Here is a 27,854-nt window from a genome sequence, read left to right as displayed (position 1 = left end):
ACCGGTTTATGAAATTAGTAACCTGTTTTAGAAGACGACTTGACACTTGTCACCTTCTAATTGGTCCTATTTTTTTAAATAATTAAAAAAACAAAACAATTAAAAAATGGTCGGACTAAAACAATTAAACAAAACAAATAATCCCACCCCCTTCATCGCCGGACTAAAACGACCCACCACCGCCTGCCATCGCTGAAACAACCTGGCAGCTACCTCCCTCCTTCTTTCTTCCCCGATTTCTTCTCCTTCCCCCTCCAATCTTCATACCCAACTCCCCTCTTCCCCACCAAACAGTAACCCCCACCCCTTATCCTCGCCGAATAGATGACCCCTCCCCTTCCTAACCCATTAAAACCAGTGGCGGGGTGAGCGTGAGAACATTGTCTGCAGATTCGGGGGTGAGGATGTGGGTAGGGATGGAGTTTTAATCAACTCCCTTCCCCGTCACTCCCCATGAACCATTCACCCAAACCAATAACAACAAAATCGCAGTCCTGCAATCCAATGCCTCCAGCAGCCCAATTTCCCCAATTGCAACCCCAATTTAACCCAATTTCAGCATTTGCAACCCAATTAAGATTATGGGTGGTGGTGTGGTGGTGGTTGACAGTGAGTTGGTGTGTGGAGGTAGTGGTGATTGCGTAGGAGTTGGTGTGTGTGGAGGTGGTTGTGATTGCGTGGGAGGTGGTGGTAATTGCGTGAAAGTTGGTGTGTGTGGAGGTGGTTGTGATTGCATGGGAGGTGGTGGTGAACTGGTGATTGCGTGGGAGTTGGTGTGTGTGGAGGTGGTGATGGACTGGTGGTGATTGCGTGGGAGGTGGTGTGGAGGTGGTTGACAGTGATGGAAGGGGTGAGGTGAGATAGGAGGGATTAAAGGAAAAAAATTAAAAAAAAAACTAACTCTGTTTTATAGGTTGAAGGTAAAAAGGATCATTTTAGGAAGATGGGAGTACAAGGTGGGATTATTTCCTGAATACGCAAAGGTGAGATTATTTTAAGCAAATGTGCCAAAGGTGGGATTATTCTTTTCAATTTTTCCTAATTAATATTACAGCTTAATCTTGACTAAACCCTTCGGGTCACACCCAAGAAAACTAACAATCTGACACGACGAAGTCATCCGAAAGGAATTAATGAGTCGCTCAAGTATTATGAACAAAGACGTCGGATTCCGAGCTTAAATTAGAGCGTCGAAGCCGAACATTGAATGTCGAATTAAATTCTAGGAATCAACGAGACATAACAAATAAGTCAAACAACAAATAATAAAGTTAAAATGCATAGCCCTAGCCTCGTATTGGCCTAGCTGTACGAGGGCTAGGGTAACGCGTGCTGTCGCAAGCACTAGCCTTAAGCCCGGCAAGCCGTAAGCATAGGCGAGCTGGGCGTGCTGGCCTTGTGCGGGCATCGCTAGCAATTGCAGCGCACATGGCTTGCGAAGCATGCTAGCAAGCTCGGCATGGCAGCCGAGCAACGTACAGCAGCCCAGCAGCTTGCCAGGGCTTATGGTGCGTGCTCGTAGGCCAATGCCGAGCAGCGCACAAGTAGCCCCGTGGGCTTGTGTGTGGCTGTGAGGCTCAACCAAGTCAAGGAAGGCCTTGACCAGTTTTCCTTGGTGCCCAAGGATGTTGACCAGTCATGCCTCCTTGTAATTGGTGGGTTTTAGTGGCTTGGGGGAACAAGGAGGCCATGTGGTCCTCCTTGTGGTCCTCACCTAACCACTCCCATGTGTGTGCTAAGTGTTATTTGATTATTTGTCAAGCTATTTAATTTAATTTAGAATTAAATTAATTGCTTATTTTTCTTACACTATCATTTCTCTCCACATGGAAAGATGATTGGAATTTTTGGGAGCCTTTGCCTATAAATACCAACCTTAGGAGTTGGGATTATACACTTGAGTTGGAATTTAAAAAGGCATCTCCATAATAGTGAGAAAACCTTTAAGTTCACATAAAACTCGAGTAGTTGTTTTTGGTCCGAACTCGTCTAAACTCCGAGTTAGAGACCGTTCGGGTTGTTGTTGCGGGTGGACTATCGTTGGAGGTATATGCGCTTGCGAGACTCAGCTTTCGATGTAAGAGCTCGTTGGAGCGAGCGAAGCACGCATCAAGGGTCAGGTTTTATGTTGTTATTTATGTCTTTTCACTTTTTCTTGTTATTTATGTCTTTTAGTTATATTAATTGTGAGCGGGTCTTGGGGTCAGTTTTTGTTCCGCGAAAAGTCGGACTTTCCGAAACCCAACAAGCATGTCGTCAAGTGCTCAAATCTCATCAACAAAATTTATGAACTCTACTACACCTAGACTTAGTATAGGGTAGGTCGAGGTGGATCCACGAGGAATGGTAGGTCAAGTGCTATAGTCTTAAGCTAAGCTATTCCAAAGAGATTGAAAAGGTTTGGTGTAGTCTAGGTTTAATCAACATATCAAGAATGGGAAATCAATATCACAAACACTTTAGGATCCACATACACTCACCATAGAAATGCTAATTGGATAGGAGATTGATCAATCAAACATTGCAAGGGAAAATAGATATTGCAATCAAAAGGACTCGATAGGCTATTTCCTAGGCGTCTAACTAGGGGTCTCTATGAATGACAAGCTAGGAACATCACAAATCAAGTTCAATCAATAAATGTAATTTCCAAATCAATGTGTGGTATCAATGGAAAATCACAATGCAATCTAGCTTGAGAATCAAGGTTAGCTACTCCTTAACAAATCAAACACATGAACAATTTCCATCAACCAATTTAATCACATTATCAAATCAATCAAAATCCACCAATTAGCTATGATCTATCATTTATGCATGCTTCACCACATCCCTAGCAAGGAATGTACTCACTACACATTTTGAAAATGAAGAACAAAGCTAAACAAGTCATCAAAATTATCATCATCATTGCAATCAAAACTATCAACAATCAAATCAATCAATCAACTTGAATTCAACAAATTATCAAAATCAAATACAAAGATTGGATTACAGAGAAAGAGATTCTTACAAAACTTTGATCAAAATCAAAGAAAATGGAGATCAAATGTAGCTATCATCAAATCAACAAGTTTCTCACTCTAGAATATAAGAACAAGAATTCCCACACATAAACTTCTCTCTCTAACAATTTCTTTCTCTAAAATCTAATTCTCCAAAATTAAGATATTGTCAAAATAGAAAGAAAATATATATATATATATATATATATATATATATATATAGTCAAACTATATAAGGAGAAATTAGTTGGACGTCCTAAAAAGACCCGTACAGGCGCGCCCTCACTCCGGATTGCCCGCGGATGCAAAGAAAAGGGTACGGAACGGGAAGCAGGGGTGGTGCGCCCGTGCACAGGAGGTGCGCACCCACGCGCACTCTGGCTGCGTGCCCGCACCCCTGGAGCAGGGCATCCTCCTCATGCGTTCGTCGATGCAATCCGTGCGCTCCACTTGATAAACATTGGGTATGGAAGTCCCAAATCATGCCGATGGTGGGTTTAACACTGCTTCTTTATGCAAGCACAACATGAGAGCGCAGGCTTAAAGACTTGGAGCTAGCACACCTTGACTTGTGAGCTACAAAAGAGCGATGATCTTGCATCTTAAGCTTCATAAAACCCGAGGAAAAGCAACGAAGAGCCTTGGACACCACCTTTCTCCTGAGAACAAAGAAAAACAAACAAATAAAAGAGAAAAAGCAACATAAACTATGAAAATGCAAGAAAAACGGGGAAACAACTAAGAATGAACAAACTAGAGAAATAAAGGCTAAACTAGAGAAAAAGAAATAAAAAGAGCTATAAAAGCAACTAAGAATCATCCAAATTGAAGCTAAATGAGTGTCATAAATGACACTCACCATTGATCTCAACATCGATATTTTGCAAATTCATAATAATAGAGAAGAATTCATCTAAATAAGACTTAGGGCCTATTCTGATTTACTGAAATAAACTGTTTATGAGAGAAGGAAATTAGGAATTGAACTAAACTGAATTGAGCTGAACTGAAATGAAGCTGAAGAGAACAGGTCCTAAGCGGTTTACCTTCTTCTTGACGAAGATCATGAAGTCTAGATTTTAGTAGTAGACGATGTCGAATTTCATTGACATAATTTAATCAAACTAGTCTATGAGCACCTAAAACCTAAGATCTTAAATTTGGCTCTAGATACCAATTTGTTAGGAAATAAGGATGTAGTTGTGCTTGATTTAATGCGGAACAAGTCGATGAAAATTAAGAACGAGAAATGCAAATAAAAAAAAACCAAGAAACACAAGGATTTATGTGGTTCGGTCAAATTACACTTACATCCACGGGTGGGGCATTCGAGAGCTTCTTCACTATAATAGAGAAAAAACGAGAGAATAAACAAAGAGTTTTAATTCTTAATGACTTTTCTAAGGTGTGATCTAATAGATCAACTAAAGAGTTCTTTTTTATAACACTAAAAACCTAAATTGTTTCCCAAGTATATTTTAACTAGTTGTCATGTAGATAACCTTCACACAGACTATATGGTCGTGTATTGTGAACCACACGGCTACGTGAATTGGTAATTAGTAGATTAGACTACACGATCATTTATCATGAACTACATGGTCATGTACATATTTGGTCACTGATTCAAAGCATATTCCAGCACGTCAAATGATTGTATGATACCATTCTAAATTCGTGATTTGCAGTCGACCGTGAATATATGAAATTACTTATATACCCTATATTATGTATGATCTTCTCATACATAACAATTATCCTTTTGGAACAACACCTAGTTTTGATGAGGAAAATCTTTATTCAAATCAAATTCGTGTGCTTCTTGTTTTAGATTCCCCTTCTAACATTTTATTGAGGAATTTTCAGCCTATAATAATTTGAATAATGAATGATTCTAATAACACGTGCTCGTGTCAAGTTATACTTTAGATGGTATTATCGTGATAACAAAATACTTATTCAATGATACCAACAAATACAAAATTTTTTTGTTGGTATTGATATAATTCTTTGTTGGTATTTATTTAGATGATACCATCTAAAAACAATGTTAGGCCTCGTTCACTTTACCTTATTTTTGCTGAACTGAATTTATTTTTACTGAAGTGGAATTATTTTTGCTGAATTTAAATTATTTCAATTGAGCTGAACTTTATTTTACTGAACTTGAAATTATTTTTGCCGAATTAAAAATATTTTTACTGAATTTCTGTTATTATATAAAAAAAAAACTAATTTTCTGTTATGTTTAAGCTTTAAAATTACTGATTTTTACTGAACTGAAATTATTTTTACTGACTTGAACTTATTTTTTCTAAACTGAAATTATGTTTACTGAAATAAAATGTGTTTGACCGAATATTGTTTTTTTATGGTGAAGTGAACAAAGTTTAATACCAATGCCTGTAAATTATTAGAGGCTCATAATTCCTCCATTTTATTTCACGAAAAAAAAACCCTGTCTTGTGTGTGGCCAGCCACATCGTGCAGCAACTTATAAAAGAACAAAGTAACTAAAACTGACCAAACAACCCCTATAATACTAAGCGAATAATCCCTACAATACTAACCGAGTAACTTTATAGCACTGAAAAATTAACCCTACACTGCCTTACAGTGTTACCAGCCACATATAAGACTTTTTGGAAAACAAAAATGTCAACTCTCTCCATACTCTCTCACGAGTTATGTTGACAATCGGCCGCATCTCATTTTGTAATATCATTCACCATTTACACTTAACTATGATTTCCGATCAACAGTGGGGTCCATGTCCATGGCCTTGAATAGTGAGTGTAAGACAAAATGAAAAAAACAAACATTTGCGACATTCATCAGTGTAAGATGAGAGGAATCAATCAGTCTTTGTCCAAAACCAACAAATTCAGTATTCTCTGAAAACCCATCTCAGCTACTTCAACACCAGCTAACAACGCTCACTCTTCCTTCACATTTTCCCTCTCTTCCTTCACATTGTACCATCTTTCATAATTTATCTCAAATGCGATAGAAAATGTTCAAATTGCATAAGCATAAGACCGGTAAAGGTGGAGAGAAATTTGATTTTCAGTTTTCCGATTTTCAGGCAATCAAGGTTTGTCTAATTTCATTGTTTTCTCGCCCAAATTTCAATGCTAATATCTAATATGACTTCGATCGAATTTTTTTATTTTATTTTCAGTATTCACTGAGAATTGATGGGTATTTGTATTTTGCTAGCATATTAATTCTGGACTCTTAATTTTTTTTTTAATAATAATTAAGGTTGAAAAAATGTGGTCAATGTTCTTGATTTTCTTTTAACTGATTTTTTCCGTATTTTGTTTCCTTTTGCTTAACTCGTGTAAATTGGTCAAAATTTTGAAATTTATTGGTTTTTTTTTTTTTTTTTTTTTTTTTTTTTTTTTTTTGAAGACTGAAATTTCTTGGAATTTTGTTTGAACATTATTTTATTTATTTTTATATTATCAGCATTCATTGAAAATTGATGGGTATTAGTATTCTGGACTCTTAATTTTTAATTTTTTTTTTTAAATTAAGGTTGTAAAATGTGGTTAATGTTCTTGATTTTTTTATTTTTTTTTTATCTGTATTTTGTTTCCTTCTGCTTAACTGATGTAAATTGGTCAAAATTTTGAAATTTCTTGGGATTTCGTTTGAACTGGGTATGTGATTGGTGGATTTCATGTATTCAGTAGTGATTAGTAGGCAACAATGTAGGAGAAGAAATTGGTTATTGTACAACTGGCTACATAATTTACTAATTATTATTATTATTATTATTATTATTATTATTATTATTATTATTATTATTATTATTATTATTATAACAAAACCTACAGAGTCAATCAATTTACAAGAAATTGGTAGGGAGCCGAGATACAATTGGCCCCCACCCCTCTAGCTATAGCGAACCCGATCCTACTGAAGATGTGAGCAGCTGCACGAGCACCAAATATCCTGAGACTTAGCGAACGCCTGAACCCGCTTCAGCAACGCAATAGCATCTTTGTCTAATTCCCCTAATGAAGAAAAGGAGAAAGGAAGAAAACCATAGCCAATAGCCCTACAACGTGCCCCATACTTGTCCCGCTTTCGCTGAGCCGCCGCCGACACAACACGACCAGGAACGAAGTCAGACAACCCCGAATGTGTCAAAGGTGAAGACCCCGTCAAGTCGACACATACATCACGACCTCTATCCCAGGAATAAAGCAACACATCTGCTGGTCGTAGCGCCACCTCGTTCCCACCAGTCAACCCAACGTTAACCTCCTTTCGAGCAGAAATCCCAGACCGAAAACAAATATCAACAAGGGTGTCACGAACAACGTTGTGCTGATGTTTAATACCTACTATCCCAGCACAAGATACTGCATGATCCCCATAAATATCTCCATCAAAAACCCTTGAGCAAGTAGAACACGGTGCTGAAACGGAGAACAATGGAACACCCAATCGATAGCAAAGAACACTACGGTAAGTCTTACCATTCATAGTCTGACCTAAACCCGATATCGGGACCGTTCGCAACCAGGCCGAAGAGATTATTATTATTATTATTATTATTATTATTATTATTATTATTATCTTGAGCTTAATTACCTAATTAGTCGCTTAGGACATGTATGTTGGTGACAAATTGTTCCGGTTATGCTCCGACAACCCGTATCTGAGATCCAAGAACTTGAACCCGAGATCCGTGAAGCTCCTATCTTCTGACTAAGTACCTACATAGGAAGCAGAGATTAGCTAACCCCGGAGTGAATCCGGGGAAAACCACTCCGATGACAAAGTCAGTAAGTGTTTAAGAAGAAGAAGAAGAAGAAGAGGAAGATATGAATGAGAGAGTGAGAGAGAGAGAGAGAGAGAGAGTGTGTGTGTGTAATAAATGCTACCCTTAAATTAAGGGACAAACCTGATATTTATAGCAACTCTAAATGCCAGGTGTTTGCATGGCATGCAAACTATTTTACACCAAGTGTCAAGTAGTTGTTGCCAAGACCGCCGCCAAGCCGATATGTACACTTTTATGTTTAATTGTCGATATGTTTGCCAGCTGTGAGGACCCGTACCCGTTTTATTCTGTAATATTTTTTAGTTATCGACATTAATTATTATACCGGTATCTCCCCATACAACTAGCCCCCAAAGTGAGGACGTTAGAGGGTCTAATGTTCTCACTTACCGGCGCCACCGAACTGGTGTTAGTCATTGATGTAGCTTCGTAGTGCTTTTGTAGTATAGAGTAGGTAGATCCGTATCGTTTGTTTCTTGCGCTCTGTCTAGCACTTTTATGGTGTTGTTTTGTTGTAATTAATTAGGATGACTTCCCGGGAAGTGATTTTCAACTATTGTGTATAAGATTCGAAATTGGGTAATATGTTATTAGACCAACGGCGTATGATCTTTGGTGGTAAGCAGTTGGATGATGGGAGGAAATTGTCTTTTGACATTTTCCTATTTGGCTTGTGGTTAATAAACCGTTATCAGTAACCTTTCGCTTGGGAGCAAGAAAACTCTGTTTTCCCCCCCTAAGTGACCTTGTTTGCCGATAGCATACAAGGTCTACTTGAAAAATTAAAACTGGGAGCGAAAAAACTCCATTTTCCCCCCAAATGACCTTGTTTGCCGATAACATACAAGGTCTACTTGAAAAATTAAAACTGGGAGCGAAAAAACTCCGTTTCTCCCCCCCCAAGTGACCTTGTTTGCCGATAGCATACGAGGTCTACTTGAAAAATTAAAACTGGGAGCGAAAAAACTTCGTTTTCCCCCCAAGTGACCTTGTTTGCCGATAGCATACAAGGTCTACTTGAAAAATTAAAATTGGGAGCGAAAAAACTCCGTTTTCCCCCAAGCATACAAGGTTTTCTTATAAAACATTGGTATGAAGCTCGTTCCGATAGCTGGCAGTTGTATAGTTTTTTATTTTTTTTATTTTATTTTATTTTTTTTTGCTTTGGGTGGGAATTTTATTAGGCTAAGGACACGTGTCACTCATCCATTTAAAGTTTTTTTAAAATTATGTCACAATTTTATCCGTTGGATTTCTGAACCGCCCGTCAAATCAATCGTCTCTTTAAGTGGCCTATTTAAACAAATATCACCTATTCCTTATTCATTTTCAATTTTTCTTAACTCTTGCTTTCGATTTTATCGGTTTTTGCCTGCTCTCTTCTCAAATCATTTACGGTCCCTCATTGCTCTTTCGGGATTCAGTACACTTCAACTCTTCGCGTTGCATCGTGTCGTAGGAAGGGCGCCAGCGTTAATTGCATTTCTTGATTTTTTTCTTGAAGGTATTTACGAACCCTAACTCTAATTTTGCATGCTTTCTATTTTCGCAATATTTGGGTTGTTTGCTTTTGTAAATGTCTGAAAATAACATTGAGAAAGAACAACCTAGTCTAAGTACCATTAGGCGTCGTCTTATTAGGCAGCCTCTGGGTAAAGATATTGGTAAATCTCACGGGAATTCGTCTTCTCTATCTGATAACATTGACGACCCCTTTCAAGCCCTTGACAGAGGAGCAAAGGCGTGCCTATATACGCCATAAAGTTATCGGTGACTGTGAAAAAGCTTTTCGACCTAGTAACTCCGACATACCAGACAATACTGAGATCCTTGACATTGAGCCTGTTAGTGTTCGTTATCATTTACGCAGCTTTGCAGAAAAGCGTTATATTGATCAATCGACTCTGTTCTTGGTGATGATGATGCTGATCAAGAGGAGAGTGTTAATGCCGAGAGTAGGGATAACGTTGTTGACCTAACGGCGGAGGTCATTCGGGAAGAGAACCTAGACGAAGGGTATAATTTTGAGAATGATGATGCGGACCATCGGCGACCCCTTGTATTGTCAGATAGCAAGGTTGCTAAGGCAAAAATATGTGAAAGATTTCGCAAGATGGCTTTGGAAAAAGATTACTGTCATTGTGCGAAGCGTTTCTATAAGCTGCCTGATGGGTATGAGTTGACCCTGCTGGTCATGTTGCTATCTATGCCAAGCATTGTGACTTCGGCTTGCGGTTTCCTCTCTATCCCTTTGTTGCAAAGGTCTTAAAAGCTTGGAATGTATGTTTAGTACAGTTAACTCCTCCCACTGTTCGTGCTGTCATTGCTCTTCTGTGGGTTATGTGATGGGCGTTAGAACGGTCGCACATTCCACACTCAATCAAACACATTTATTAACAAACACCTTACAAACCAAGCATAATGACAAGTAAGAGTTTGGTCCACAAGGAACGAGATATGGTTGCCAAAGATCTTAACACTTAAGCTAATTCGAAGTCAATGGTGAATTGGGGTTCGTCAAGAAGACAAACAAACTATGGTTCTAAATCAATGGATTGAGGACACTAGGGAATGGGATCCACTCGACCAAGGCAAATAGACAAACGGGGAGCGAAATTGATAAGATATAGCAAGGACTATATGTAAGATCAACCTCATGCAATTAGGAAACAACTCACAGTACTAAACTTAGATTCCTCATTAGTTTAGCAATAAAAGATACATAATCTAATTGCAATAAGTAATGCCATGTTTCATTCACATTTCCATGTCAAACTAAGCATATCATGCTATCAAGCTCCTAAATCAAGGGTAGCTAATCCTATCATTGAAGAACTAACAAGCAATCTCATATAATCAATTTAATTGCAATACAAGCATCAATGCTTCTCCCACATTTGCATAATTAACCCAAAAGGTTGAGCTTCACCCAACCCCTAGCAAGTAGACTACTCACAACTCATATTTATCAACATGCAAACAAGTATTAGGGTTCTAACTTCTTCAATAATTGGGGAAAAATGATTAACAATTGAAATAACTATCATCCAATAACAAATTATCAAGAACTAAGAAGATTTAAATATCATGCAACAACAAATAAAATCAGAAATTAAATGGAGAAAAGTAGAAGGAAGTTACTAATTGAGGCTTGAAATTGTTGAATACAAAGTGCCAATCTTGAGAAACAAACTTGAAACCAACTATTATAATGATTGAATTGATGAAAATTAAGCTAAATTAATTAAAAGGAATGTTTCAAACTAAGAGGAGTCTCTAAAAACTAGGCTATATCTATCTAGGTTACAAATGAATAAAGGAGGAAGTATTTATACTCCCCGTAACACATAGGGAAATCCGTCAAAGAAAACGGATTTCCCAGCGAGGAGCGCCCGCTCCGAAAGTAGGAGCGCCCACTCCACAGCCAGGAGCACCCGCTCCTCAAGGCTGCACGCCTGCTCCTCACAGGGTGTGCAATTCTTGAAGCTTTGGCAGAAAGTTGGCAGAAAGATCGGAGCGCCCGCTCCTGAGGGGTGCACGCCCGCTCCTGCTGGAGCGCCCTCTCCATTCTTTAATTCTCTTGCCTTAAACACAAACCATGCACCGAAAGCTTGCCAAATTGAGTCCATAGACCTGCAAACACATGGACAAACACAAACCAAGAGGGGGAAAGCAGAGACAAAATATTTTCATTCAAAATTGGGTTAGAAAGAGGGGAAATGATCGCAAAACCGGGTTTAAATTAACCCAATAAGTGGTCAAATAAACCACTTATCATTATGTTGTTTGCCTTTTTTTTTAGCTTGGATGAATCATATTTGTTTGCCTTTTTTTTTTTTTTTATCTATTTCAAGCGTTGACAAGTTAGATAACAAACAACTCGGGCTATCAGCTGATGGGAAAAGAGTCTTAAGGCGTTGCCCTAAAGCTCCTAAGCCTAGTTACGACACTCTTGTTACCTACTGCAGCCACGCTTCGCCTGTCAACCCTAAAAGAAAAGCCGAAGAAATGGCTGATGAGAATTCCAAAAAGAAAAGATTGGTATCCCTTGCCAATCGGCGTGGTGGTGCTACCGGGACCAGTAACTTGAGGCAAACTGATGATAGGCCTCCAAAGAAGTCCCGGGGAACCGAGAACTAGGAAAAACCGCCATCTCCAAAGCAACCAGATGCCCAGGACAAAGCAGTTACCCTTCTACTGTGTCAACTAAGAAAACAATGCCGGAAGGTGTTATGATTGAAGATATAACGGAATCTCCTTCTCCACCTCATCCTGATGCTACCACTAAACTCGAAATCCAAGTCAAGGCTGCTGCTGCCGGTTCTGACGTGAGCGCTCCCGACCTCATATACCGGTCTAATCAATGGATCGAACGTCCAGACGGCAAGCTTCCTGATGAGGTTATCAAGAAGTTTTTTGTTCCTAAAGGCCACCCAGGGGACCGATGGCAACCTGAGTTAGATGTATGCCGAAATGAGTCATTGTTTGCCGAAGACCCAATGCGAGGAGGAAATCTCGGGTACCGGCTCTTACGTAACCTGGCCCCTCCTATGGACATGCCAGCCGCTCTTGTCAGCCTCCTTGCTCCTCAGCATATGCATGATCTAATGAAGGTATCTCTCCTTATATTGTGTGTTCATATATGGCCTTTTCATTCACTTTTTTTTTTTTATTTTTCATTTTTTCATCATTTTTTTTAAATCTTCAAATCATTTTATTTTATTGCAGGCCGTAATGTCTAGTACTGAGCTTGTCGAGATGTACTGATATTACCAAGAGCAGCAAACGGCCCTGGAGAATGCCGATAAAGCTATTGTCGAGATCAGGGAGGCAAAGCAAAAAGATGATCTGGAAGCTCGAAGCGGCTGAGAATGAGGTCAAGCTCCTCAAAACCCAGTTAGCTGAGAAGAACAAGGACGTAGAGCGCTTGCCTGTTCTTGAGAAGGATCTCGCCGATGCCAAGGCCTCTATCAGGAGGAGAAGGTTCAGAAAATGGAAGCAGACAAGTATTCGACAAAGAGCTGTGTCGATACCTAACCTCTAAAGAATTTACTAATAGGCTTCAGGATCGCTTTAATGGAGGATGGATTGCTGCTCAAAGATGTGTTGTCTGGTTGTCGGCCAGAAGAAAGCTGATTGGGCTAAGGCTGAAAAAGCTTTTGAAAATGAAGCCCACAAGATTCCTACCTGTTTTGAGCAACAAGAGTTTGCTGATCTCCTCAATGCTATGCCTACCGGAGATGACGGTCCTTCAGACCCCAACATTCTAAACTCTCCTGGCCTGAAAATTTACAAGCTTGAAGGGGCCGGCAGTCATCACCGACATCATCCTACAGTTCTTGCGTGATTGGGCCTTATCTGCTATGATTTGTAATTTAGAACTTTTATTTTTGCATAACTTTGTAATCTTTTGACAATGCTGTTTTAGCGGCATATACCCTTTTTTGTGGTGATGCCTGTCGACTGCTATTCTATTCTTAACATTTTCGCTTTCGCAAAAACTTATCTTACCTGCCGCCTATTTTGAATGCTATAAAAACTCGTCTTACCTTCCTTTATGCTTATCTTAATTTCGTTAGGCATTCTGCAATGATTTCTATGCCTTAATCTTCTTATATGCATATCTTATTTTTGTTAGGCATTCTGCAATGGTTTTCATGTCTTGGTTTTGTAAGTGAAAACATAAGTAACATAAAAATAATCTTAGTAATTATAACGGATTCATAAAAACAATCTTAATAGTTACCCTATCTCTTGCCGCCTGTAGTGCATGTATCTGTATTGCAGATATGTGCACTAGGTATCTCGACCATGGCGTTATGTAAGTTTCTCAAACAAAATTGCTTGCAGTTGTTATTTTAGAGTATAACGTTGGTCACTTACTGCACCACTTTCATGAACATTTAAGTACCTTCTCGGCGATCATTGTCATGGCTATGCCTCTAGTCGGCATATACCATGAACCGATTTTGTCGGTATTATATTTTGAACCAGCAACCTCACGAGTTAATAAATACAACCGATTTTGTCGGTATCAGGTAGCAAGTGCATTTACTTCACGGAAGCGGTTTTAAGCTGTCCGTCCCATTTAACGATGGTTTGTTAATTGGAGGATGCCTTTTATACAAGTGCAGCAAAGGATGTCTTCCTTTTTTATTTATCATAGATATCAGATACAAATTTACATACCGATGTAGGACACATACTTACATAGCAAAATAAAATACATTTCATTTATTCAGACATAATATTTTTTAAGCACTGCTGCATTCCAGACATTTTTCAATGGTTTTCTATCCCCAGTCTCCAAGTAATACGACCCTTGCATTACTGTGTCTCTGATTCGATATGGACCTTCCCAATTTGCCGATAACTTTCCATCCACATTTCCCTTTCTTGTTGCTGCCGTCCTACACAAGACCAACTCTCACATAGGACGATGGTTGACTCTTTTATTATAAGCCCCGGACATTCTGTCTTTATAAGCCGCCGATTTGACTGCATCCTTTACTCGCAGCTTCGGTAGGAAATTTAGTTGCTGCTTTAGAAGCAGATCATTCTGTTCCTCACAGTAATATTGAATCCTAAATGTCGGCAACCCTACCTCAGCCGGTATCACTGCCTCTATTCCAAACACGGAGGGGGATTCACCCGTTGCTTCTCTAACTGTTGTTTTATTAGGAGCCATAACCCCTTTGCTTCTTCTATTTTCTTCTTTATTGCCGTTACGATTTGCTTATTTGCTGCTTGAACCTGGCCGTTCGACTGTGGATGACATACTGCGGCATATGCAAATTTAACCTTGTACATGGCTAGAAGGTCTTTTACCGGCTTGCAATCAAATTGAGATCTATGATCAAAAACCATTGCCATTGGTAACCCAAACCTGGTACATAATGAACCATACACTATCTTTTCTCAGCTTTCCGAATTTTCCTTTATCAATTGGCAATGTTCCGTAAAGGAGGTACCCCAATATCTTATCATACCACTCACTGTCGTTATCAACACAAAGAACCTACTCTGAAGCTTTATCTATACTTCTTTGCTTCAAGATTTCAACCATTACCGTTCTTTCCAGGTCATTAAAGCTTGAACCGGCTAACCTTGCCAAGGCATCAGCTTGTGCATTTTGTGCTCTTGGGACTAATTGCACCTCAAAATGTTGTAGCTATGCCGTTAACTGATTGATCTTTTCAAGGTACTTTATCATTGCTGGCTCTCGTGCTTCATTATCTCCACTAAATTGGCTTGACACTAACTGGGAATCATAAAGGCTCAAAATGGACACTCAAAATGTTGTAGCTGTGCCCATTTTATCATTGCTGGTTCTCGTGCTTCATTATCTCCACCTCAGCCACTGTTTTTGGCAAAGCTAAGATGTATAACTGTAACTGTTCACCTCGTTCTGGTCTTGCAATTGTGGGAAGAGTTCTCAGATGTTTTCTCACCACTTCCAAAGCTTCAACTTGGTCTTTTCCCCATTTAAAAGTCTTATTCTGCCGTAAAACCACAAAGAATGGGAGTGCCTTATCAGCAGATTTGCTAATAAACCGAGTCAGTCCTGCCATTCTGCCTGTAAGCCTCTGTATATCACGAATGTTTTTGGCTACTTCATTTCTAGAATTGCATTCACCTTATCTGGGTTTGCATCAATGCCTCGCTTACTCACCATGAACCCTAAAAACTTCACTGATAGTACCCAAAGACACACTTCTCTGGGTTTAACTTGATCTGGTATCGCCGTAAGGTATCAAATGTCTCTTTCAAGTCGGCCATGTGGTCTTCTTGCAACTTGCTCTTCACAATCGTATCATCCACATACACCTCTACATTTCATCCCTTTTGCTTTTCAAAGATTTTATCAACCAACTTCTAGTCGCCCCTGCATTCTTTAACCCAAACGGCATAGCCTTGTAACAATAGATCCCGACGTTCGTTATGAATGCCGTTTTTGCCCTGTCTGACTCATAAAGGCTCACTTGATGATATCCCGAAAATGCATCCAAAAAGCTAAGCATTGCATGACCAGATGTGGAGTCTACCAGCCTATCTATCCGTGGCAAAGGATAACAATCCTTGGGGCAGGCTTTGTTCAGGTGTGGAAGTCTACACACATTCGCCACTTTCCTGTCGGCTTTCTCACCATTACAACATTAGCCAACCATTCTGGATATGTACACGGCTTTATGAATCCTGCCGCTAGGAGCTTATTAATTTCAGCTTGTATTGCCTTAATCTTCTGTGCTGAGAAATTGCGCTTCTTTTGCCTTACCGGAATTTTCTATCAACGTTCAACTTATGCACCATTACATCGGGATGTATCCCAGGCATTTCATCTGCCGAGAAGGCGAACACATCCGCATTTTCTCGTAACAAGCTAATCAGATGACATCTCATATCAACATCCATATCTGCTCTAACCTTCACTATTCGGCTTGGATCACCTGGCCGAAGCTCAATCTGCATTGTTTCTCCTCCTGGTGACTGCCTTGGAACTGTTATCGGACTTGTATCAAAGTTCTCCATTCCTGTACTGACGGCTCTTTATCCCTCTTTGGGTTATTTGCTATCGGGCCTTCTTCTACTTGATTTTTCAAGGCTGTTACATAGCAAGATTTCGCCATCACTTGTCCTCCGTGCACTTTCTCTACATTTCCCAGATTTGACACATAAGCAAAGGTCAGGTGGTAGGTCGACACCACTGCCTGCACATCGTGAATTATTGGCCTACCGATAATGGCGTTATACGCTCACGGCACATCAATCACCAAGAACTCTGCCATCACATCTCTTGCTGCCGGCCCATCACCAAACCGCACCGGCAGGACAATACTACCCTCCGGTCTCACCATCGAGCCATTGAACCCAATCACTGGGTAAGATACCTGCGTAATATATTGTCTTCCAATCATCATTTTACTGAAAGCTTGCATGAACAAAACATTTGTCGAGCTGCCTTCATCCAACAAGACTCGCTTGATGTCAGCCCCATTAATCTTTGTTATCAATACCAAAGGATCATCATGAGGGAAAACAATTCCCCTCGTATCTTCCTTAGTGAACATCAAGTCAGGAATACTTTCAGGTCGCGGACGACTATCAGCATCCAGGGCATTGACTATATGTCGGTGCTCCGATAGATGTTTTCTGGCCCTACTTATCGTTCCTCCATGTATCGGTCCCCCGGTTATCACATCAATTTTTTTCCCAATCGACAACGGTGGCAAACCCCCATCCCCTTGTCGAATTATTCCAGTTTGCGGCCTCTCAGGCCTTGTCTCTAATTGCTGACGCTCCATCTGCCGATACGGTTGTGGTTGGCTTTCTCTCGTATGCAACCGATATTGAGTCAAATGCCCCTTCCTTATTAACTCTTCAATGTTATCCTTCAACTGCGTACATTCTTCAGTATAATGCCCTACATCTCGGTGAAACATGCAATATTTCTTAACATCTCTCGGCCTTGCCTTCATTGGTATTGGCCTCGTCCATCATTCCTTATTCTGATACACTGAGTATATGGCAGCTCTAGGCGTATTCAGTGGGGTATACGTACTGTACCGCATTGGTGCTTTAGCACCCCTAACCTCCTGCCGACTTCCTCCTCCCCTCATTGGGCCGGAGCTTTTGGCCTTCCACTTCCCGAGGACGCTCCCTCCGATGAGTATTGCACTTTATCTTCCGAGACGGTCCTACTACTTGTCTTCATCAGCTCCTCACTTTTTATGTAATCATGCGCCTTGTTGGCCGCCGCTAGTGTTGGCAAATTCTTCCTTGTCAGATACCGCTTGAACTCAGAGTTATTCAAGCCGTTCATCAGTGCCATAACAACTATCTCCTATTGCAACTTTGGAATGGTATTTGCCTCATTATTAAACCTCCTGGTAGTCCCTTAGAGACTCATATGGCCTCTGCTCTACTGCCATCAACTCTCCCGAAGTTCTCTGTCGTACACTATTGTGATATACTGTCCCACGAACATTTCTATTAGCTTCTCAAAGCTATCTATTGTGCCATTTCCCAGATTATTAAACCAATCTGCTACAGCCCTAGTCAAGGTGGTTGGAAAGACCTTGCACCAAACGACATCCGAATTGGTGTATAAGATCATATGCCCTTCATAGGACGTTATGTATCCCTTCCGTCATATCTACATGTCGACATTTTAATTTTCTCCATTGGCTGATCCAAGATACTCTGCGCGAACGGTGATGCTCTTAACTCTGCGGTCTATGAACTTCTCTGCCGCTGATTTCTTGTACTAACGGCATGACTTGAGGACTGGGCTTCTGTCTCCCGGGCAGTTGTGTGTGTCCTTGGCGGCGACACTTCTCGGTGTGGGTGCCTCGGTGAATTTGCTGCCTGATTAAACTGATCATCGAGATTTACAATCGGCACCCCTTCTCTTGCCTGGCTGTCCTAGCCTCCTTCCTTTTCTTACTCATTGCTCTCATCACTGTGGCCGCTATCTTTGGGTCTGATGTTATGCCAGCTTGTCCCTCTGGCGTTAGCGACACATTAAATTGATTACCCTCCAAGGTATGAGTTTCATCCTCCACCTCAACCTCCGGGTTTGTTGTTACATTTCCAACCGTCATCCTTTTGTTAACTACCCTACTAATTACATTATTGTTTCCAGGATTTTCTTGATTTCCACTCATAATTTTTTTGTGTTAGGTCCTTAGGCGATAGAAGTAATTACTCCCCCCTCCTTCTAGTGCCAAATTGTTCCGGTTATGATCCGACAACCTGTATCTGAGATCCAAGAACTTGAACCCGAGATCCGTGAAGCTCCTATTGTCTGACTAAGTACCTACACAGGAAGCAGAGATTAGCTAACCCTGGAGTGAATCCGGGGAAAACCACTTCAATGACAAAGTCACTAAGTGTTTAAGAAGAAGGAGAAGAAGAGGAAGATATGGAGAGAGAGAGAGCGTGTGTAATAAATGCTACCCTTAAATTAAGGGACAAACCTGATATTTATAGCAACTCTAAATGCCAGGTGTTTGCATGGCATGCAAACTATTTTACGCCAAGTGTCAAGTAGTTGTTGCAACGTGCCGACCGCCGACAAGCCGATATGTACACTTTTATGTTTAACAACTCCTTTTGCATGCCCCCGGTTTACAATAATTTTATTGTACATCGAACATTTTTGCAAAAAGTTACCCTTTTTCTATATAAAAGTGACCCTTTTTCTTTACAAAAGTGACCCTTTTTATTACAGAAGTGATCCATATTTTCACAAAAGTGACCGTTTTTTTTTCACAAAAGTAACTCTTTTTTTTCACAAAAGTGACCCTTTTTTTCACAAAAGTGACCCTTTTTTTTCACAAAAACAGAGTATCAAAATTAAAAAAATAAACACAAAATGCAAAAGTTAACCCAATGGCTCTACTTTCATCCCATATCTTTATCTCTCCTCAAAACTAAACATTTCCACCATTAACAAACCTTCAAATTCTTTCTTCGCTAGCAACGCCGATAGCGACCATCGCCAATTCCACCATTTCCGACCATCTCACCGAGCAAAGTGGCAACGATGACGATGACGACGACTATGCACTTCAAGCTTATTAACTGCGAAATTCCATTAAATAACAAAAATCAATAAATAAAAAAGGCAAAAACCTTTGAATCTCAAAATCAATAGAGATAAATCATGGAAGAAAATGAACTGCAGCAAAAAAGAAGAGAAGAGGAAGTGTGGAGAGAGAAAGTGAAAGAAGAAAGCACTCAAAGAAGATGAGGATCCAGAAAATGAAAAAGATAGGAAGAAGGTGCTCACGTGCGAGTCCAAAGAAGCTGATTTACAATATTGATATTGTAAACCCGATTTTAATAAACTTTTGTCTATGTTTAATTGCCGATATGTTTGCCAGCTGTGAGGACCCGTACCCGTTTTATTCTGTAATATTTTTTAGTTGTCGGCATTATTTATTATACCGGTATCTCCCCATACACAAATGTTAATGCAATATCTCTGAAAATCAAATTTTACATAATACTTCGACTCAGGATCGTATGAAGTGTGACAAATGTAGTCTCTATATTTTAGATTTGAATCTCTGAACTAGTGAACAATGAAAAATTGCGAACTAGTGTAGACTATAGAGTATTATATGAGATATTAGTAACGTGAAGATTTGATTCTCATGCTACTTGGTTTTGATATGTTTGTAAATTTGAATTATGATGCGCGTAATCTCTTTGAGCTTGCTAATATCTGCTTGCTAGACTGCACCTTGACAGTAGAGTTTTCATGCCCCTCGGTTTTGATATGTTTTTAATCATTGATTATTGTCTCGAACTGTCACAAAGCTATCCACTCAGGCGCTCTTTTGAATTATTTTATAGCTGTCATTCTCCACTATGCAGCTTCTTTATTTTCTATCTCATACATAGATGGATTCATTGGTTTTGATTGGGGATCAAGCTGTTAACATTTCTCTGTATTTCATGTATAAAGTAAATTATACTTCATAGTAACTAAAGGCCTTCTGGTAGTTTTGGACTTTCAAAGCAATTTGTTTTGTTCAACCATAGAGAACATGGCTAGCCTAATGGTCATGTTTGACAGTCATCTTTCACTATAACGAACTTATGAATTTGAACATATTGTGTTAGCCACAAGCTTATTTTTTTCAAAAAGTTTGTATTACTTTCGAATAACTTGATATTCCTCCATCTCCCCGGGTACTTTACTTAACCCAATCTGTTACTTGCTGCGTTTAGCTCATTTTGTAAGATGTTTGCTTGGCAGAGACTACAGTAAAGTGTAAGCTGTGATGCAAAATTTAAAGGTTGTTAGCTGCGGGATGTTATTTGTATACTCGGATTTTACAGATCTTCTAAATTCAGGAGGCCTCATCTTATCTGTCCCTTTCTTATTGTGTGAGAGCCATTCAGTATGGGGTTTTTCTGTATATATTTCAATAGATAGTCCTTTTTCTTGCATTTCTTTGGTGCCTTTTTGCAAGGATTTTTTTGCAGCTTGGCATTGTGATGCTCAACATAATTGACACTATTATTTTTTATTCCTATTTGCTTCTATAAATTGTAAAGAGGGTCCAATACTGTTGCATTATTTATCTTTCCTTACAGCGAAAATTTTCTCTTCTAACAAAAACATGTTAGACTAGTTATAGATAAAGCTATGCATATCTTGAGCTGCCTAGAACCCAACATGAATGCTAATCTGTCTATTATATCTTGCATAAAAGGGCATTGGTAGGAGTTTTTCAGAGGAAAATTTTGACAATTTCCTGAAAATCTTGATGGTCTCTAAAGCTGTTTGTGTTCTGTTACTTCTGCGCAATGGGGATTATAGCCATCCTTCTGGGTATGTTTATGGCATTTATGCTGTAGTGGATGAGCAACAAAAGGAGTATGCAGCTAACATAAAGATTTTTGAAGTCCTTGAAGAGTCTTAGTCCTTTACGATAAGGGTGGGTATCACATGCCAACATAGTTCTGTGTAAATATCTTAGTTGAAGAAGAGTACTTTCTTTCAGTACTCTCAAAAAAGCTTGACAAGAAGGGTCTAAATTCATCCTGAATTGTAGCGTTTTGGTATGTTTGCTGATGATCTGGAGAATCTGGGCATTAGGACATGTTAGTGGCTTGTAGTTAGCGCTTAGATTTTAATGGCTTAGCTCATCAAGCTTTTTTGTTGATAACAACTAATACTGAGCCTGATTCTTTAAATATATATATATATTTTTTAATTTCAACATGGGAATATGTAATGGACTCAGACCACTATTGTACAGCTACTCAAAACAGAGAAAAACAGAACAAATGAAGGAGAAAGCTCCTAGCGTGATTATTTTCAACAGTGGCAGCAAAATGAAGAACAAATACTAGTAGGTTTAGCCTACAACTCTCAACAATTGTAGCTTTAGCCTACAACTCTCAAATAGTGGGTTTAGCCCGCAACACTCCGAGATAACTCTAATACAAATTCCTGCCTAAAGCTTTCCCCCTCTTTCATTTATATACACAAGTTCCCAGACTGATTTGGTGGCTGATGATTGCATTTTATCTTCACATGCTCTGCTCTTTTGTCCCTATGTGCTTTCACACATTCCCTTGCCCAATACTCATGGCTTGCTGCTGTATTGGTGCCTTGGTGCCCGTTTTCTTCTTCCATCTGACATACATGAGGACCACAGGTGGCTGGTTCATTACAGAATATATTGTTTGAACTAAAACAAATCAATTGTGTAATTGAATATCATCATATAAACTTAAAATCTATGTATATCAAGGGTTAAATGTTGTATATTCTATTACAGCTGGTGGTTATGAATATAATGGGTGGTAACCAGGGAGTTTCATGTCATAAAAACTCATATTTAGTGAATCTGAGAACCTGATATTGAAATCTTTAATGTATCATAATCCTAATGAAGGAAGTCATGTGCCAGCATGACCCAGCAAGAAACGGACATGGAGATAGGATCTTTCTAGGATAGAAACTCACTATGGACTCTATTTGTGGGTTCTCTCTTATTTCTCCTCCATCTGTTGAACGGGTACCAAAGCTAGGTATACCTGTGTAGTTCACTTTAGGATGAAACTTCACCTTGGGCTTTGTAGTAAGATCACATTCAACCTTGGGGAGGGTATACAAATATTAAGTATCTCGCGATTGAGATCGTTTGCAAGTAGTATATGGGTCACATTTGATGAGGAGAGAAATAAAGATAGCCCACAAGCAAATAAAGGGTGCATGCATTATGATAATTTCTTATAAAAAGATAATGTTGCAAGTATTATGTTACTTCTGAATAAGGAGAGTCTTGCACAATTTATTGGAACTTTTCCAATGTGTCAATTCATGATGTGAGGGCTCCTAAGCATGATATAACACCCATGATATGCACATTTATTTATGTTTTCATGTGATTTGAGTCATTTGACAAGGTTGGAAAGTTTGAAGTCAAGTGTCAACTATGATGCTAAAAATAGTCGTAAAAAGGACATTATCTGCTTCTATTATACTGTAATGTTTTCTTTGTGCTATAAATTGTTCACAGCTTGCTTTTCTTCTATGTTAATTTATAAGATTACCGTTGAATTTCTTATCAATAAACAAGAAAACCTTGTAAAGTCAATGTGAATAACTGAACGATGCTTGGTTGATTTATTTATTTTGTTTTATTATTTTTACTGAATTGTACTGTAGACTTGTCTCCTGTAAGTTGATTGATTGTTTAATATGGTTCTGATTTCACATTAAGACAAGCTCAGTTACTCGCTGCATTATGCAGTTTTTTGTTCTGTTATTGATATATCTTTGGTGTATACTGCTCTTCTGAATGGCAGGTACCAAAAGGGTGGGATAAACTGTTTGTGTCTTTAGTTTCTCTTGAAACAGGGAAGACGATTGTTAAATCAGGAAAAGCCTCTGTAAGAAATGGCATTTGTCGGTGGACAGAAACCTTCCATGAATCAGTCTCCATTTTACAAGAGAAAGGAAATTCAAAAGAGCTTCAAGGATCCCTCTTCAGATTTCTTGTTGCCATGGTCTGGTACCAACTTTAGTTTATGGAATATTTTTTCTTCTGTATCTCTTTATTTCATCACTTTAAGAGGTAGATCTTTAAACACTACAGGGTTCATCTCGTTCTGGCATCCTTGGGGAAGTTACCATTAATCTGGCAGACTTCGCAAGTTCGAGAACTTCTACACCTTTGTCATTGGTACTGAAAAAATGCAACTATGCTACTTCACTACAAGTAAGCAGTCATTTGCTCACGGATCATTCTTATTCTCTACTATTTGCACCACCCACGTTCTTTTATTCCCTTTTAAACAATCATGTTGATTTGTCATCCATTCCCGACTTCATGAGTTATTCTTTTTTTATTTATTATTTTTTGGCTTTAATATTTTTTGGTATGCTGTCATTATGAATCTTGTCCCTGGTTGATGAATGACTGCTTTCTTGTGTTACCTGTTCAACATTTAAAGTGATGTGTAATTAAAATGCTGTGTTGATTCTTGCTGGTTTTTGAACGATATCAATGAAACAAGAACAGAAATTAAGAAGATAGATTACTCAAAAGTCACAGTTTTGAGGGTCTTCTTGAAGTTGCAGATTATTAATACATAAAAGTTTTGGCTATGTGTTTGGTTTAAACATTAACCTAGATAGCAAAGCTCATCACATTTTGCAAACTCCAAAACTCGAATTTTATAGATAAACTAATAGGCCTTATATAAGCAATACTAACAAAAAGGATAAGAATAAAACTGCTAAGGAAACGTCAAAACAACTAGCTATGACTCCTTTGCACAAATAGATTTCTATATTGCACAAATAGAATCCTATTATTCTTGAAACATGACAACCCACTCAAGTATCCCTACCTTTGTCGTTTGGTTCGTTAAACTGGAATAGATTGGTATGGAATCTCATACTAGGATGGATTCTAACTCCCATACTAGTTTGAAGTTGTTTGGTTTATAGTTGGACCGTTGGAATGATTTTTACACATCACTAAAGGAATGGAATGTGAATCTTAGGGGGTAAGGTGGGTATGGGATTCTAGGGGGATGGAGTGGAGTTAGAATCCTCTTGACATGAGGATTGGTTTTTACACATCATTAAAGGAATAGAATGTGAATCTTAGGGGATAAGATGGGTATGGGATTCTAGGGGGATGGGGTGGAGTTAGAATCCTCTTGACATGAGGTTCCGTACCAAAAAAGCCTAACCAAACACTAAAATGGATGGAATGAATTTAAACCCCATTCCAACCCATTCCAAAGGGTCCAACCAAACGACTCTTAAAAAAGTTTGAGATAACACTTATGAATATTGTTTAGACAATTATACTTTCTAAAATGTGTATTTTACTTATTTGCTGTCATTAATGTTAATTGCCTTTTATTTGAATCCCTTCCTTTTGAAAAATTTGTGAGAACTCTTATAAATACTGTTTGGACAGTAATATATCCTCTAAAACGTTTATTTACTTATTTGAACTCATCAATGTTAATTGGTTTTTTTATTTTTTATTTTTAAAATAGTGTGCGCCTTGTGTGGACCTTTGTACCCTTAAAAAACTCCCGTACATGGCTAACTATGGTGTGCAACGCGCACATTAGCCACCTAGTATGATAAAAATATGTAAGGCAAATCTAAACATATTTAAACTATTAGTGAAGAACAATTGATTCTTCGTACGACGCCTCCTGTTCATTCTTCTTCTCTCCTGCATCATACCCCTGCACTTGAAAACCAACTCATCTCAAGTTTATGCATTGCCAATAAATTAACCAAGTCCTCACAAAATTAGCAAATAATCAAGCCATACCATTCTCCCTATCTTGAATCTTGGCTTTCAATGGGCCAATAGTAGCATGAGATGTAACCACAAGTCCACAACAGTAGAACTAGCATTCTACTTTAGATTTGTCTTAGTAGAAGAAATAATGATCAAAAGATAACATACACCAACATGATCAAAGAAATCCCATGTCTTGAAAACTTGCTTATAGAAGAACACAGAATGCATCTTTACTATTGAAGCATGATAAAAATGCAATCTTTACACTATCCACATCAAGAAAAACCAAATCTGAAAAGTTTCTGACCTCCAGACTGCTATGGTTGTCAATAATCACATCAAAATCATCTTGTTTGTGTTGTAGCATTTGATTGAAATCACCAATACAGAACTCCACACCTAGTACAATATGATGTGCATAGCTAGCGTCCAAACAATCAGCTTCTTGAATTCACCAAACAGTCGTTCCATGTCCGTACGCACAATTTCTAGATCTTCAGTTTTTTTACCATTACTTTAAAGAGCTGTGTAGGATATGTGACTTGTCGAAAAGATGTTCAGAATCCAACACAAAAAGAATTGCTGAAAATATCCTAATGGGCAAGTCAGTCACCAAAAACTTTATGTTGTTCTTTAAGGATCTCATATTACTTTATATCAATATTCAAAGTTGTGTAGGGCGTGGCTCTCATATAAAACTTACTACACTTTACTGGATGACACTTACGGTTTCTTTGGATAGCAAAGTGGAAGAAAAAGGGAAGGGAGGGAGGAAGAAGGAAGGGGGAGGAATGGAAGGGGAGGGAAAAGGTAAGGTTACATTCCCTTCAAAACTTTGCAATGTTGGAAGGATTTGGTTTATTATTAAAGAGGGAGGGAAAATGAATCCTTCCATTTCCATTTCCCTTCCCTCCTATCAAAAGATATCCAAAGAAGGGAGGATGAATCCCTTCTTTTCTCTTCTCTTCCTTTCCCTCCAATTCTTATAATCCAAACAATTAGGAATAAAAATCAAACACAATATTCAGGCACAAATTTTCAAGTTGATTGCTCACAATCAGTGACCAGAAAATTTTGCTTGCTTTGATACCAAGTTAGTGTGTAATTAAGAGGGTAGATTACTCAAAAGTTGTGGTTTTGAAGATGTTCTTGAAGTCATGGTTTAACATACACATAAGTCTAGGTTTTGTGTTCAATTTAAAACATGATAACCACAATTAATCATCAAAAAGGGGACCGTATGTACTCTAGAGTTTGCTTTGGAAGCAGCCATGTGCTACTGTAACATTTTAGGAGTCTACTCTTTGTGTGTTGGCTTTGATGTTTAAAGGTTCTTGATAATCTCTTCCCCTTCACAGTTTCCATTTTGTTTGGGATCTATAGTGTGTCAGTAACTCATTATTGTAATTTATGCATATTAAGCCTCACAAGTCATAGATTTTAGTTTTTTTTCAATTTTTCAAATTTTCTCCTGTACATTGGAGATCTTGTTAGCACTTTAATTACTTGTTATGATTGCATACCTTTTTAGGCCCAAGGATCTATTTGTTGTAACTTTGTGACAATAAAAATCACAGTCATCAAAATTATAATTGTTTTACCTAAAGCAATACATGTATGGTGGCCCAATTCCTAATATTTTTTTAATCTCTTATGTCAAATGTTTTCTTTGTTTACATTTATCAGCTTCCTATATAATGCTTGAGCATTAATGTACTTTGCTAATTGTTTTGCAGTTGAAAATTCAGTGCCTGACTCCAAAAACAAAATATAGGTGTGTACTACTTTAGTATAGTTCAGCATTTCTCATTAAACCATTTCTGTTGTGAACATTATGATTATAGAAGTGTATATTTGATAGGGATTCACAAAGTGAAGGGACCAATATCAATGTTGAATATTCAAATGATGACTCAGAGATTACATCTGATGCATCTGATGGTGCGCTTTCTCGAAGTGGGGCTTCAATGTCTGGCAATCATTTAGAGAGCACGTCAACATCCCAAGCAGGTCTTAGTAGGGTACCTCTCACTTCTTCCATTTCTTCTCTCTCCGTCTTATACATATATGTGATTTGTACCCCTGTTCCTACCAGTGTGTGCCTTTGCCTGTGCTGACCAGTGTGTTTGTGTTGCGGTATAAATGTGCAGTAGATTATCATTGACTTTAAGGTGCTTGAGATTATCTTATTATATTCCCATGGTTCACTTATATATTGGGTACTATTTACTCTTTTGTTCCCCTTGCTTCATACAGTTAGCAGCTTGATATTCATATGAACATGCACTCATCTCGGGTTCTATTGTCTGAGAAGTGTTAAAGATAATATTGCCAGGAAAAGTCATGGAGATTGAAGTTGCTTGAGTTCCCTGAAGGGGATAAGAATGAATCAAGAAATGAAATGACAGAGTAGAATAAAAATAATAAGAATACTCTCTATAGCCATGATTCTATTATTGTGTAATAGAAAAAAAAAAAAAAAAAAAAAAAAAAAAAAAAAAAAAAAAAAAAATCCAATTACAGAAAAAAGTGGAAGATATCATTGATGAGGAATTTTATAGTGTTGATCAGCTTCCATCGGAGGGAAACTAGCATACTCACAACCCACGTCAGAAGAAGCAGTAGCTTAAGTGTATAACACAACTCAATCTTCATGAAAAAAGATTGATTTTGGACAATTGGTTGGCTTTGCTAAGGGAAGATCTTTACCTCGTGGAAGCCAATCAAAACTTGTAACTCATTTGGTGT

General features: G+C 38.5%; 1 protein-coding gene across 1 annotated transcript; it reads left to right on the top strand.

The window, feature by feature from the left end:
* The first annotated feature begins 5,864 nt into the window (after nt 1-5,864).
* LOC145576585 (uncharacterized) lies at nt 5,865-27,236 on the top strand. Its single transcript, XM_081634314.1, has 5 exons — nt 5,865-6,099; nt 23,137-23,337; nt 23,427-23,549; nt 26,843-26,880; nt 26,968-27,236. The coding sequence occupies exons 1-5, from the start codon at nt 6,019-6,021 to the stop codon at nt 27,221-27,223; spliced, it is 699 nt and encodes a 232-aa protein (XP_081490440.1). The 5' UTR covers nt 5,865-6,018; the 3' UTR covers nt 27,224-27,236.
* The last annotated feature ends 618 nt before the right edge of the window (nt 27,237-27,854 follow it).

The sequence above is a fragment of the Chenopodium album genome, chromosome 13 (genome assembly GCF_948465745.1).
Source record: "Chenopodium album chromosome 13, dcCheAlbu1.1, whole genome shotgun sequence".
NCBI lineage: Eukaryota > Viridiplantae > Streptophyta > Magnoliopsida > Caryophyllales > Amaranthaceae > Chenopodium > Chenopodium album.
Note: the sequence above shows the minus strand (reverse complement) of the source record. Positions and strands in the feature narration are given on the sequence as shown.

Excerpts from the sequence above, each read along its gene's own strand:
- LOC145576585 (XM_081634314.1), top strand. The coding sequence starts at position 6,019 with ATGTTCAAATTGCATAAGCATAAGACCGGTAAAGGTGGAGAGAAATTT. Across the intron at positions 23,550-26,842 it reads ACTATGCTACTTCACTACAA|TTGAAAATTCAGTGCCTGAC; the intron begins GTAAGCAGTCAT and ends ATTGTTTTGCAG. Across the intron at positions 26,881-26,967 it reads ACTCCAAAAACAAAATATAG|GGATTCACAAAGTGAAGGGA; the intron begins GTGTGTACTACT and ends TATATTTGATAG.